The sequence below is a fragment of the Archocentrus centrarchus genome, chromosome 4 (genome assembly GCF_007364275.1).
Source record: "Archocentrus centrarchus isolate MPI-CPG fArcCen1 chromosome 4, fArcCen1, whole genome shotgun sequence".
Taxonomy (NCBI): Eukaryota; Metazoa; Chordata; class Actinopteri; order Cichliformes; family Cichlidae; genus Archocentrus; species Archocentrus centrarchus.
Window position 1 is genome coordinate 29,848,407 of NC_044349.1, and position 15,275 is coordinate 29,863,681.

The following is a 15,275-nucleotide window of genomic DNA, read 5'->3' on the forward strand; positions in this document are numbered from 1 at the left end:
CACAAAAAAATACACTACTCAAAAAAATTAAAGGAACAATTTGAAAACACATCAGACGTCAATGGGAACACAATCATGCTGGATAGCTATACTGATATGGACTGGATAATGTGTTGGAAACAAAATGATGTCACATTGTTTGATGGACATGAAAATGATCAAGCTACAGAGGGCTGAATTCAAAGACACCTCGAAAATCAAAGTGAAAAAAATTATGCAGCAGGCTAGTCCATTTTGCCAAAATTTCATTGCAGCAACTCTAAATGGTGCTCAGTCAGGTGCTCCATCTGACCAGGATGTGGGGGAAGATTAAAGTGTCTGGTTTTGGCTTTTCTTGATAACTCTAAAATCTTTGCTCACAGTCCAGTTTCCCTGAATTAATGAAGCAATTGGAAGAAATAAGGAAATGCTGCAGTCCAGTCTCTACTAAACAAGCCATAATTAATGTTGCTACACAGTCACTCTCAATGTGCAAGTCATGCTTTGTGCCCAGTTAACTTTGTTTCTCGTGCTTTGACGCTTTGTGCCTGCTGTTGCAAAGAGGCGAGCTGCGGTGACATGAATGCTGATTAGTTGTGTCCAGATTGTTGAAAAGGCCAGCCTGACATTATTTACTCTTGCTCACTTTGACTCAAAAGGAGAGCTGTACACCAGCACTGGCTGAGTCAGAGACAGTTGAGGGTAAAAAAAAAAAAATTGCACATTGTAAGCCAAGCACAGCAATTGCTATGGAGCTGAAAGCTCTGACCTGCAATCACATGACAGTCATAATGTATGGAGAGAGAAAGCAGGAACCTTCACAGCAGTATTTCTCTTATGGGTACTAATCCCATCATCAGTACCACTAGTTTTATGGCCTTATTACACATTTCATACTATTACTGCTTAGTCATTACATTAAGCAGTAAATAACTTACTGCTCTCAGCTCTGTCACATCTCTGTGCTCCACGCCTCACTGCTATTTTTGTGGAATACCTAATTTAGTACAGCTGAGTGTCACCTTAAATATTTCTTTATGTGACAGCGTGAGAGTTAAAGAAGGAATCTCTGCAGTCGCCGCCAAACAAAGATTCCTCAGATGTGCTGTCTCCGTTGCAGGGGTCGGCTTTGACAGAGATGCTAGTGTGCGTTGCTCGCTCGTTCACTCGCAGTCTTTGCTTCAGAGGAGACGGAAGCTGAGGAGACGGAGGACCGTCGCCGGCGTTCCCAGACAGGTGCAGCAAGACTTAGGTATGTTCCTTAAGCTGACATATGCAATGCGTGAAACTTTCTGCTGCTATAAAATAAAAGTGTTTTCTCTACTGTGTTACTTACTTAGTAGAACAAAAGTGGTTTAGTATTTAAGGGGCGAAATTACATCTTGGGGACCTAATTCAGTGGTTATAATACTAATTATGTGCATTTGTTACAATTCTGAGGTGTTTGGGGGACAGAAAAAGTTCATCCTAAAATCAAATTCAGAGTAGCCTAAAAAAAATAATGAATATTAAAATAAATGCTCGACTGCTGTTTGAATTATCCCTGAATAACTCCAAACTGCTCCTAAACTAATGTGCATAGTTGCGGTAGACTTGTGGCATGCTTTGCTCTACCTGAGTTTACCTTGTGGACCTTGCTGATAGCTATTGTTGGCTTTAGATGTTTCTCATGTTTGCACAGTATCGTCGAATCTCAGCACACGACACTCACATTGTTGGTCTGGCTCCTGGTATTAAGTGGGATGTTCTTCCATTTTTCCATGTAATTGTGGCTGGTAAACAACTTCCTCCATCTTAAACCCTACCAGGGTGAAAATGATTGTTTGAATCATGAAAAACCGCACCATCCCTACATTTATTCATCTCTCCTGTTTCAGAGTTTGTACCCAGTTTAGACTTGTAGGTATGTATGCATTCTCTTGAATACAGTGGTGCTTTCTTTGTGGTGCTCAATGCACCAAAAAAAAAAAAAAAAAGCATCTGAAAAACTCAAACGCAATTTCTCTTCCCAAAAATCATGAACTCGATTACTCTAAAATAAAAAAAACCTGCAGCCTTCATATAGGTGCTGTTTTCTTTCTACCAAACTACAGCCACCGACTGTAACACTGTAGAAAGAATTGTGCCTCTACCAGTGGTATAAATTTCATCTTGTGGTGAACTATCCCTCTAATATTTTCATTGGACCATCAACAGCAGCGAGATGATGGAAAATAAGTTGAGAAGATGCAACAGAAGTCCCCACCCAACTCATACTGCTGTTGTGGCCACTGTCTTAAGTCCTTTAAAAATATTTTCTGCTATTTTTGGACTGTTTAGAGTAGCTTTGAATGATTCACAGTTCAGAATAATCCCTGTTTATCTTTCACTAGGCCTTAATGTGGGCTTTCAGTTCATCCTGTCCAAAACTAGCTGTTTTAGCTCCTCCCACTATGCCTGAGATGACCATATTAGGGATATCCCTTCTTTGTGACATCATCAAGAGCCAAGAGTAGAAAAACTGCCTAAAATGGAGTATTTCAAGCACTTTTGACTCACAGGGATTGTTTGTACATATATACTTGACTTTGTTATTTGAAACTTGTCATGTTTGATATGAACATCCACAATTCTTACACTTTATATATGAGAGAAAATAACGACAAACATAATGGGAGACACAACTACCTTGGGCGTTGCGTCAGGAAGGGCATCCGGTGTAAAACTCTGACAAATCAAACATGTTGAGCTACCCACTCTGGCAACCTCTTGTGAATAAAGAGGGCAGCTGAAAGTAGCTTTTCATAATAGGTTGCCTTTAAAGACATAAAAATCAGGTGCTCATCTCAGTGTCTCTTTTTCTTTTCTTGTTTTTTTTTTTGTGCCTCTTTCTTCTCCCAGATTCTGATGACTCTCCTGGCTCCAGAGAGCGGACAGTGATAGTTCACGCCAGTGCAGATATCACCCCTTCCAACCAGGAGCTTGCCAGCCATCTCAACACCAGAGACTCCGGTTGTCAGACAGAAGACTTTTTGATCTCAGGAGCGCCATCTCGGAGGAGGATCAGGCTCCAGAGAGGCCAGGGAGTCTCTCTCTCCCTCTCTCACTCTGCAGGAAACATCTCCTCCCTCCCTGACAGCGCGGACGCCATGTTTACTGCCCCTGTGGGAGCACACCTGCGTTCCCGGAGTCTGCCCCGAGACACCAGCCGGATGCTGGACAACGGGCATAATGACAGCGATGATGAGGAGGAGCTTTCCCCCTTCGACACTGAGGGGTTCCTGACTGGATCCAGGAAGTTGACTCTGAAGGATGAAGAGGAGAGCACTGATGACCAGGCCATGTCTGAGCACCAGCTGGGGAGCCTGAAGTACAAGCAGCTGTCACAGAGTCCAGAGCGCAGCTGGATGGACCGGACCAGATCTCACCTGCCCAGGAAGGCTGACATGGGCAGCTGTGAGATCTCATCCAGTTCCGACACCTTCAGCAGCCCTGTCCACTCTGTCTCTGCTGCGGCAGTGCTGGGAGGCCAGATGGACCACAAGGAGGATCACCAGTCCTCCAGTGGGAACTGGAGTGGGAGCAGTTCCACATGCCCCTCCCAGACATCAGAAACAATCCCTCCTGCAGCATCTCCACCACTGACTGGCTCCTCGCACTGTGACTCTGAGCTCTCCCTAAACACTGCCACTCACACTAACGATGACCAGGCCACCTTCATGCTGGACCACTACCAGGGCGTCAGGACCCAAAGAGCGGGCTCCTTCTCTTCCACTGCTATGGACATATTAGAGGAAGTAGGGGTCAGCACTCCCATTGAGGGGGAATGGAGTTACCCCAACCCGGAGCCTTCTGGCTTGCAGGACTTTAGCCCCGAGCCAAACAGAGAGGCTGAGAGCAGCCTGGGCTGCCCCAGCTTCACCAGTATGGCTACCTGTGAGAGCAGCTTCTCTGACAAACCACTGTCAGAGAAAGCTGACACCGTCTCACACTACTCTGTGGACAACGAAGGTTACTACACCTCCATGCACTTTGACTGCGGCCTAAAAGGTAGCCGAAGCTTCACCTATAATAACTATGCACCCTCAGGCTCTGACTGTGGCCTGTCTGACTCAAGTGGTCACATGACTCTGGGGAGACGCTGCCTCTCTTTAAGAAAACCAAAGGTGAGGCCGTCGCCGCCTAAGAGGAGCTCCTCCTTAAGGAAAATATGCAGTGAGGGAAATATCCCTGACAAGAAAGAACCAAAGATTACCTGTGGGCAGCAACTTCCTCTGTCTGCCAAGGAGAGGAAACTGCAGCTGGCCTTGTCTGGCTCTCCAGCTCACACTGACAACTCCCCACTGCTCAGAGAACCCCGGGTGGTCTGGGGGGTTGAGGGCTCAGCTGATCTACCCGACTTAGGCTCCACAGATATACATTCATTTAAGGATGATGGCATTTTGCAATCAGATTATGCAGATCTGTGGCTCCTGAATGATTTAAAATCCACTGATCCTTACCGATCGTTGTCAAATTCCAGCACAGCAACGGGTACGACTGTTATTGAATGCATCAAGTCACAGGAGAGTTCAGAGTCACAGACGTCCCAGTCTGGCTCCAGAGCCACCACCCCTTCACTTCCATCAGTTGAGGGAGACTTCAAGCTTACATCCCCAGAGAAGCTGGCAGGCCTGGCCAGCCCATCCAGCGGCTACTCTAGTCAGTCAGAAACACCCACTTCCTCATTTCCCTCCACCTTCTTCCCCGGACCATTGTCACCATCAAGTGGCAAAAGGAAGCCCAAAGTCCCAGAGAGGAAGTCCTCGCTCTCTTCACTGTCACTGCAGTCACTGTCCTCCAGGGATGGAGCAACCTCGAAGAGAGATCTGGAGCTGCCAATTATCCCTCCTTCTCACCTTGACTTAAGTGCCCTTCATAGTGTCAGCAATAAGGCCACAGCTTACAAGACCCAGATGCAGATGCTTCACCAAAACAAACAGAAAGCAGCAGTGTCAGCCAAACCTGTAGCACCTCACAACTCAGAGGTGTTCAACGCCCACTGCCTGTCCATTACACCCACGGTGCTGAACTCAGTACAGCTCCGATCTGTCAGTAAGGAACACCAAGAAAATCATGCAGCTTCCAGACTTCAATATCCCACTGTGAATTCACCTAGCAAACTTTCCGCCAGCAAATCTTTAGAGCTCAAGAGTCCCATACTGTATAACTCACACCATCATTATCTTCACACATCCTCAAAGGAGTTGTGTGTGTTTACCTCAAATGAAGAGCTTACAAGTGGAAGCGCAGCATGTCAGAGTGAGACGAGTAACGAGCTAGACAGAGAGCCCCCTGCAGAGAGTGTGACAGCAGTCAGGCTGCAGTCAGACTCATGTTTAGACCAGAAAGGTGCAGAAGTCCCTGAACACACCACAAGTCAAGAAGGAGAGACCTGCAGAGAGTCGGTAGAAATGCCTACCTGCCTCGGAGACTTCCGCTCACAGACTGCATCTTTACAGCACCAGCAGGCTGAAGAAGAAGAGGCGTATCCTCCTCCTCCTCCCCCTGTCCTGCACAGTTCCCCCAACACATTCAGCAGCCTGGATAAAGTGCCTGCTACTGACAGTCAGTCAGAGAAGCCTCAAGGGAGTCTGATCAGCAATGAAGGCAGCAAAGAAGTGGATTCATCAGGTGAGCCATCCGAATGTGCCTCGCAGGACAGCAAGGAGGAGTCCACAGCAGAGATGGAGGATTATTTCAGTAAAGGTAATACCATAATGTCATTGTGATCCCCTCCTCAACCCCCGGTTTAGTTTATACTCACTGCTACTCTCTCCTCTGCACCTTTTTCTCCTGGTTTTTGCCTCTTCTGCTAGTGTTAGCACTGTCACAGTAAGAAGGTTCTGGGTTCAAACCTCGCCGTCAGCTGGGCTCTGTCTGTGTGGTGTGTACACGTTTTCTACGTGCCTGCGTAGGCTTCCTCTGACAGTGCAAAAGCATGCATGTTTGGTTAACTGGTGATTCTAAATTGCCTGTAGGTGTGGACGTGAGAGTGTGTGGTTATCTGCCTCTCTCTGTTGGCCCTGTGATGTACTGGCAGGCTGATCAGGGTGAAATGATGTACCCTACCTTTTGCCCTGTGACAGCTAGGAACTGGTAAACTCCAGCCCCTCTGAGACATAAAATGGGGGCATGGAGGTCAGTTGTGCCAATTTCGAACTGAAAGTTCTTCCAATCAGTGGAAATTTGTTGTGATTTGGCTATACAAATAAAACTGAATTGAATTGAAAATTTGCTGAAATTGGATTTATGGCACACAAAAAAATTGCTAAACCCTGATGTACAGGATAACAGACCCTGTAAATTAGGAAGAAAAGTTGCTTCCAGCATGCAGACTGGGACTACTTTAGGGAGGCACAAGAAATAGTTTAAACTGAATCTCTTTGTATAATTTTTAATATAAAAAGCAAGCAATTTATTTTCAGCTCTTGAAATTGTAATTAATTTTTTAAAATTTATGACCTTTTTGGATAAAACACATGATGAAAAATTGCACCTGTGGTGTATATGGGATGCAGTATATTAACACATGTGAAATGTTCCTGTTGACAGATTCTTCTCCCAGTGACAGCACTGTGTCCCCGACACATGATGAGTCAAGAACAGAGGATGACAGTGTGTTTCTGTCACCCACCAAATCTCGCACCACTGAGGATCTGTTCGCCATGATACACAGGTGAGTGTCTTAGATAGCAGTCTGTTTGTGTTTACTCAAAGTTTACAGAGATTCTTGAATCAGTTTGTTCTTCTTCAGGTCTAAAAGGAAAGTGTTGGGGAGAAAGGACTCTGCTGAGTTGGGTGTGAGGAGCCGCCTCGCTGGTGCATCGGGGAACACACCGCCCAATAACGCTGTGAGCTCACCTGTCTCTGTGGCATCGCCTTCCTCCGCCATGACCCCACCAGGCCCACACAGAGTCCCTGGTCCCATCTACAGGAACGCGAAGAAGTCCAGCACCTCCAACGAGGAATTCAAACTATTGCTGCTTAGAAAGGGAAGTCGCTCCGACACTAGTTACCGCATGTCAGCTACAGAGATCCTGAAGAGCCCCGTCACTCCTAAATCACCTGGAGACTCTTTGACAGAGTCACCCAGACTCTCCGAGGACACCACCTCCCCTCAGCAGCAACTCCAATCAGGACAAGACCAGCTCTCCAGCCCCTACCTGAAAACCAACGCAGAGGGCTTCTCCCCAAAATCCTTCCCTACATCTGCTGCCTCCAGGCAGGGACGCTCCAGGATACCCCCGCCCGCCAACAGCAGCCGCTACAGCGTGCGCAGCAGGCTGTACTCAGCACCCATGCAGGCCATCTCTGAGGGTGAGACGGAGAACTCAGACGGAAGCCCTCACGATGACCGCTCGTCGCAGGGCTCCACGTAGAAAAGACAGCAAAAATGAAATTATTTTATTAGTTTACAACAAAAACAAATGGACCACAATGAAATATTATATGAGATGTGAGGGCAAGAGATTCAAATTAGATAAAGTTTTGTTTAAAAAAATGTCAACATAATTAGTAATTATGCTGAATTTTAAAGCTGTTTTACCTGTTTTATACAGACTGTATTTCTAAGAAAAATCATCTTTATGTAATGAAGAGTTGGCATTAGAAAACTGATTAATTTGCATCTGCATTTTGTAGAGAAATAGAATTTACAAACAGAAAATTTTTCTCAATTTAAAGGGGACCTATTTTGCCTTTTCCTTATTTTTGTCACATATGCAATGCTCATATCAAAACAATAATGAGTCCATGTAAAAGTAATCTCTGCGAGCCAAAAACTGCTCTGCATGATCTGATTCAGTTTTTTTGTCTCTCTGTAATATCAGAGGGAGCTGATATCCCCAGTGTGGTAAGAAGCCCCACCCACCTGTTAGTAACTGTCTGTTTACGAGGGGCAGCCAATCAGAAGAGAGTTAGCTCAAAGGGAGGGGGCGGAACTAAAATAGCTTCCTTTTAAATACATTTTAAAAAGGATTATTTTGAACTGTGAATCACACTAAGCTATTTTGGCAGAGTACACAAATAAAAATGGAAATGCGCTCAGCAGGCCCTCTTTAACATTTCTGTTTTGTTAGTTAAAGGCACATTTCCCAGAGTCATGCAGGCCCAACCCAAACCCAGAATTTTAGAAATAAGCCAGTAAAGTTGACCTGTTTTAATGAACTGTATGTATTCTGTGAATACAATTCAAGCCAGTTACATCAAATTATTTTAACACCCACCAACTGAACATTGGGACAAACAAATGTGAACCTTCAGTCCTTATTCATATTTCCTGTTTGTATATTTGACTCAGTCCTTTTTAAAGCATATTCTAAATTATATCAAAGCTTATTATTAGAATATTTTAACATTTTGTACATTTTGCAATAAGTGGAAGCAGTAATTAGTGGTAAGACAGGAAGTGTCAAAGCCAAGCACTAACTTGACAATCTTGGGAGACAAGAAGAGTGCAGGTGTTAACATGGGAGACAAAAAGTGGCAAAAAAGAGACGGTGGAATCGGAGAGCTGGAAGAGAACAAGGAGGGCATGAAGAAAAACATAACAATGGTCATTTCTGGTTTGCTGACTTGGTGTGTTTATGCATTGTTGAAAGGGGCAAGCGGAAAGTGCTCAGGAGGATCAAATATGCCTTATTTTACTCAACAGGGGACAATACGTGATGAAGCAGCTGGGGGCCACAGCAAGTTGAGTGTTTTTGTGAGATTTTTCTGTTTTGATGGAGTATGTATGATTAAATGTGGAGCCAGGTTATTAAGTCTGATGACAAGAGAAATGTCTGGATTTGGCATTTACTGCCCCCCCCCCCCCCCCCCCCCCCCCCCCCATGTTCAAAATATATAGCTTCTATATTTTCTGTCTCAAAACAATCTAAATATATTTATTTATTTTTATAACAGACACAGAAAATCTTTAAATGACCTAAAATATGCAATGAAGTGCTGAACTTTTAAAAACAGATTTTATTCAGATACTTTGTTCATAAGAGACGCATTTTAGATCTTATATGAGACACTGGTTGCAGACGTGAATTGGGAAAAAAATATCATAATACCAATGAAAGGTTTTAGGTGTAACCTCAGCATTTTTAGTCCCATGTACATGGAGCTCATTGGAGTGATGGTACTCATACATTATGCAAAGCTGGCAGAAACCTTGCTCTTCCGTGTAGGTACACTGTCAATACCCACTCCATTTTGGCGTTAAAAACACTTTATGATGGGGTACACAATGTGTTAAATCTGTGAACCTTCATTCCAACCTTTCTTTTTTTTTTTTGCACTGATAAAGTGATGTTTGTGAAGTTTTATTTGTCTCTTGCTGTACCTAGAGATATTTATAGATGTGTACATGCAGCTGTTTCCTTGAATAATATTCACACCCTGAGGATGCTTTAGGAGTGGAGTACAGAAATGCTTTTGCCAAAGGCTAAAACATGTAGTGGCATTGAACTCCTTTACTTGACTGAAATGTTCTTGAAAACACAAACAGATACAAAAGAACCGAACTTCCGGTACTAGATGCATTTCTTTCGGATACAGATCAGCCTCCATATACTGTACTGTAGATTTTAGCGTTTGTCTTTTTTTTTTTTGTACAAACTTGTAAATACAGTAACTTTTTGGAATTGTTACAAAGGTTGCTGAATTGTTTCTTATGTAAAATTACAAAAAAAAAGAAGATGTTTTCAAAGTTTACATTAATTTCAGTCCTTTGTATATTTCTGAGCTGTGGAACACTTTGTCTTGTATTTATTTTTTAGTAAGCATTCTTGAAATCCCATAGTAAATCCTATCAAAGCCAACTGCTAGCACAACAGGCTGCTTAGCAAATGTGTATAAAAAGATAAATAAATGTGACTGCTTTGAAAATGTTTCATATTTATTTTAATTTCTGTCTACTTCAGATCAAAATACCAACCTGTTTGATGCATGATGGACTCACAAACCCCGTCATCATCAACACGTCAGGTTCAAATGTGTTCATTACAGTCAGCTTACCATTTACAGTTAAATATGGTTTATCCAGCTGTTTATGTCTGGTTATTTCAGCTATTACCTGATTCTATGTGCAAATTCCAGTTTAACAGAATTTGATAACAGATTTATCTTATTTAACTCACGCTGTTGGTTAAAATGCTTATCCATATTTTTTTAGTAAACTTTTATTTTCCTAATCATTTCAAATTTTTCTGCCTTTCCGTTGAAGTCCCTGCATTGCACTGCTTCAATATAAGGTATTTTACATTTTTATCATTCATTTTAGCTATGTCAACTTTTTTTGCTTTTTAGCAAACCGTTGGCACAGCATTGGATCAGAATTGGCTCAGGATTGGCACAGCATTGGTACAGTGTTGGATCAGAATTGGCACAGCATTGGTACAATGTTGGATCAGAATTGGCACAGCATTGGTACAGTGTTGGCACAGCACTGACACAGCGTTTGTTCAGAGTTGGCACAGTGTCAAATCAGTGTTGGCTCAGAGTTGGCACAGTGTTGGATCAGCACTGGCACAGCGCTGGCACAGCGTTGGCTCAGTGTTGGCTCAGTGTTGACACAGCGATGGTTCAGCATTGGCATAGTGTTGGTACAGTGTTTGCTCAGTATTGGCACAGTGTTGGATCAGCACTGGCACAGCGTTGGCTCAGTGTTGGCTCAGTGTTGGCTCAGCGTTGGCACAGTGTTGGATCAGCGTTGGATCAGTGTTGGCTCAGCGTTGGCACAGTGTTGGCTCAGCGTTGGCTCAGCGTTGGCACAGTGTTGGATCAGCGTTGGATCAGTGTTGGTACAGCACTGGATCAGCATTAGCTCAGCGTTGGCACAGCATTGGATCAGCGTTGGCATAGTGTTGGCGCAGCATTGGCACAGCGTTGGCATAGTGTTGGCACAGTGTTGGCATAGTGTTGGCGCAGCATTGGATCAGCGTTGGCACAGCATTGGATCAGCGTTGGCACAGCGTTGGCATAGTGTTGGCATAGTGTTGGCACAGCATTGGATCAGCGTTGGCACAGTGTTGGCATAGTGTTGGCACAGCATTGGATCAGCGTTGGCACAGCGTTGGCATAGTGTTGACACAGCATTGGCTCAGCGCTGGCTCAACCTTGGTACAGCCAACAAGGTACAGTCATTATTTCTAGAACTGTCTTGCTTTTCCACTATTTTGTCTAATTGTTTGATCATTACTTATGTATTTTAATTATTTACTTGTTTATCAATATCTACCGTTAATCTATTTTTTTCAGTTATTAATGAACTTTTATGCTCAAACTTGTTTAGATCAACTCAAAGTCCTTCTTGATGTTAAGTCTTGCAACTTGGCAGCCATTTTGAAAAGCCTCCAGGCATTTATTTGTGCAGTTATTCTGAAGAATTGTATTTAATGAATCTCATAAATGAACAAATATGAAATCATCCTTGGCTCATAACAAGTGTGTATTGGTACATGAAAATTGTAATGTTGGATTTTTTTTATGTAGTTCTGTTAGTTTTATATACATATCTAGAACCATCTCATCACACCTAGGTGAGACAAATGGCTTGTTGTCTTGTTAAAGTCAACACAAACACATTTAGTCACTAAAGCAAAAAGCAACGCCGGGTTTGGCTTCTAATCCTTAGATTGGGTTATTCCCATGGCAGCACGAGTCTAAAAAAGATTTTGGCTTTGCTTTGACAGGATGGAATAATTAATTCGTGAAAAAGGCAGTATAAATCAAGTGTATTAATAAATTATGTGCATGCACATTTGGAGAATATTCAAGCCTAAAAAGGACTATAACAATGTCTCACTGTCTTCATATTCAAAACACATTTTTGGCTTTTTAAACCAAATGCATACTTCAGACGATCATGACTCTAAGCTCATGTACTTTATGTGTTTTGCTGTTTCTTAACTGCACTGTAGGGCACTGGTATGAGCTCCCATGGTTCAGCACTGAAGGCTCAAGCTCTGAATTCAAGGGCCTGGGCTCGAGTCCTCCTCAGACCATTTTCAATTACACACCCTCACTCTCTCCCCACTTTCTGTCCTACTCTCAGCACATTTTTTGTGGGTCTAATAAATGTGTCGACTTCTGGACTTCACAAAATCAAAAACGGCGACAAAGAAAAACTGTCTTTGGCTGTTGGCTTCAGAAATCCTGGAGAACCTTTTTTACAAGAAGATCTGGCTCCTTGGAAGCAAAATAGAAAGAAATGAAGGGTGGCTCAAGACTTTTGCACACTACTGTAGAAAGCATCCTAAACAAGATATAAAGAAACAGGAACAGCAAATCTAATAAATCAGTTACTGAATAAACAATTAAAGGAAATGAAATGACAGCTTTAGAGTGTCTGTTGTTATCCCCGTGTTCTCCCTGCTGGTTTATGGAACTTTTTGCATTTAATTTGCTCATTTTCTTCATGGACTTTATAATTTGGGGCTTTCTAATCAGCCTCAATAAAAGTTTATTTTTTGTCTTCCTCTCTTTCAGTGTGCATTTGGGTTCCATCTGCCTGCAATTCATGATAAGAGTTTTCTTATATTTTAGGCAAAACTTTTTCTATTTCATTTTAGACTAAACCTAACACTGTCAAATACAGCTCATGTCTAACAATTTCATGCCTATTTGTTGAAGAAATGTTAAAAAAGGAATAAAAGTGAAAATTGCCTAAATACCATCCTCTGAGGATGCACATCAAAGCCACTAAATGTGTTTGATGTGTCAGTACAGGCTCCCTAAAATGGCAATCAGGTATCAAAACTGAGACAAACAGCCTTAAAGGCACAGACGTTATAAGCGAGATCCATGGCGCTCATGGTAGCAAAGCTGAGATTTTAGGAGTAAAACTTCCAGAGAGGAATTTTTTTTTTTTAAACCTTATTTTGAGGGAAAGTCTGTGAACATTTGCAGCTTTGTTCTAATCACATCTGACTGTTTAATCTACAAAAACAGTTAAATGAAAGTTAATTGATCTAATGCTTGAAAGAAGCTGCCCTAATAAGTGCCCAGAGGCCTTCCAAGATGGATAACCAAGTAGATAGACTGGCTTCTAATAGGTCAGTTCTCTTCTGGTGGTCTGTGGGAGCAGTGCCACAATAACATGACAGAAGAAACACTCATTTGAGATGAACACTAGAGGGAGATCTTCAGCTGAGCCCACAGCAGGATGTCCTCTGGTTAATTTAATGCAAATTGAGTGTAAATTTCAAGTAGGGCCCTTTGTGTCTTGGCTATGATTATTTTAAACATCTGAATGGGTCTGCACGTGTTTCCCTCTGTCTAACGCACTCAGCTCCGAGCTGCAGTCACTAACAGGCCATATCTCCATATGTTTTGTCACTTCCATGGTCACGAGCCAGCTCTGCACTCAGTGCTTTAAGTTCCTTTGTTGCTCTGGCTAATGTCAGGGCGGGGGGGGGGGAAGACTGTGACGGACAAAAACGCCCTGTTCTCGGTCACTGCACATCAGCTGAGCTGAGATTGTGAGCGAAGGATAAAAAAAAGGAAAAGGTAAACAAAGCTTTGGACTGTTTGGGTGCCCATCAAAGGGCACGCCAACCACCATTTTTTGTTTTTTCCTCAAGGGAAATGTGTGGGAAGTACCACAATGTAACTGAGCAGAATATGACAGTGAAGGGTTAGACAGCATCTCTCCATGAGGAACTGTCCCTCAAGCTTTGATGTGTGACTGCAGCCTGACATCTCTCACTGTCTTTGTGCTGAACAGCAGGCTTTGTGTCATTATTTGCCCTCTGGGTCTACAGACAGTACAGCAGACACTGTACAGGGTTCAAAAAGAAAATGCCAACTCAGTATGCTTTTTTTTTTTTAAATCTTTGTCTGATTATGAGAGGCGAGGACAAAGGCGAGGAAAGACCTCCAAAAGAACACACACACACACACACACACACACACACACACACACACACACACACACACACACATATATATTTACAACTCGCTGCAAATGTAAGGGACTGTGTGAAAATTAGCAAGCACATCAGAGAGTGAAGAGACTAAAAAAGGAAGATGCTGGTGAAAAAGTTTGTTGTAAAAGGAAGGTTTTTTTTAAATTATTATTCTTTTAACACAAACATATAATTACAGCTCCACTTTTTGGGATTTACATTATAAATGTTTGTGCTTTTGTTGTGCAACAGAACTAAATACCAAGACATCTGTCTCTGAAAAAGGTGTGGTCAGATAGGAACTGAAGCTTTCCAGTAGTAAAAACTGCACCAACTGTGCAAACATAAGCTGTAAGCAGCTGAAACAGTGGAAGCTTTTTATCATTTCCTCTTTGTATTCCTCTTGTTTTTATACATTTATGAACCTTGGGTCATAAAGCTGTAAGATTTGCATTTTTCCACAGAAGCATTTACATGTTGCACACATGATTCTTTGCATCACTGCTGAGAAGCATCAGATCATGTTTACATCAGCTTTTGTGCAGCCTCTTTGTGCCTTATGCCTAAACATATCCAGTGCACAGATGGTGTAAAAGATGAACATAGCTACCGTGATGCCACATCCACTATTATTATATTGCTGCAACCTTCATGGTGGGCAAATTAAGCCAGCGTGCAAGTGCCAAAAACTGCAGTTCCTCAGTAGCTCCAAAAGTGAACCAGTCTTCTTAAAGTGCCTGACTAATGAAAAACCAACCACTGCGGCTGGCGTCTCCACATGCTGCTTTCTTCATCTGTAATAATTGTTGTTCTTCCCTGACTGCCTACCCATAACAGCACTGACATCCATCTGCACCCTGTTGTTGTTGTTTTTGGAAAGCCTGCACATCTGCACCGGTTGCACACCCTTATCCTTCAGTCTACACACACAGACACAAATGCAGATCCATACATTCAGGTTAACTCTAGATGGGTCGCCAATAACCTGAGGGAAGTAAAGAGGCTGGCATGGCTGCTCTGATTGACAGGTTGATACAGACCTTAGCTGCAGTCACATGTCGCTTCACAGTCTGTGCTTTAAGGGCTTTTGTTGCTCTGGCAAATATGTAAAAACTGTCAAAATGGAGGAAGTGGCTTGTTTTCGATTGGCACTTGGACAGCACATGACTTGTTGTGACTTATAAGTATAGACTGCATATATAACTGCAACCAGTTTAGGCACATAATTTTAGACGCACATCCAGCCTTTGTTTGGGTTTGTAATAATGTATATTTGTAATGATGTTATAATGTTTAATGATGCATTTTCCCAGCATGAGCTACACAGAAACCTAAAGAAAAACAACCCAAAATTGTTTCCATTTACACTTAGATGGAGAA

At 42.7% G+C, this 15,275-nt stretch overlaps 1 protein-coding gene across 1 annotated transcript in view; it reads left to right on the top strand.

Annotated features, from left to right (window-relative positions):
- nhsa (Nance-Horan syndrome a (congenital cataracts and dental anomalies)) overlaps positions 1 to 8,804 on the top strand; it is a 74,629-nt gene extending 65,825 nt beyond the window's left edge. Inside the window, exons 6-9 of the mRNA XM_030727806.1 lie at positions 1,100 to 1,231; positions 2,860 to 5,706; positions 6,553 to 6,676; positions 6,755 to 8,804. Of these exons, the coding sequence (XP_030583666.1) occupies positions 1,100 to 1,231; positions 2,860 to 5,706; positions 6,553 to 6,676; positions 6,755 to 7,379 (3,728 nt within the window). The 3' untranslated portion in view covers positions 7,380 to 8,804. The remainder of the gene's footprint in view (positions 1 to 1,099; positions 1,232 to 2,859; positions 5,707 to 6,552; positions 6,677 to 6,754) is intronic.
- Positions 8,805 to 15,275: the final 6,471 nt, after the last annotated feature.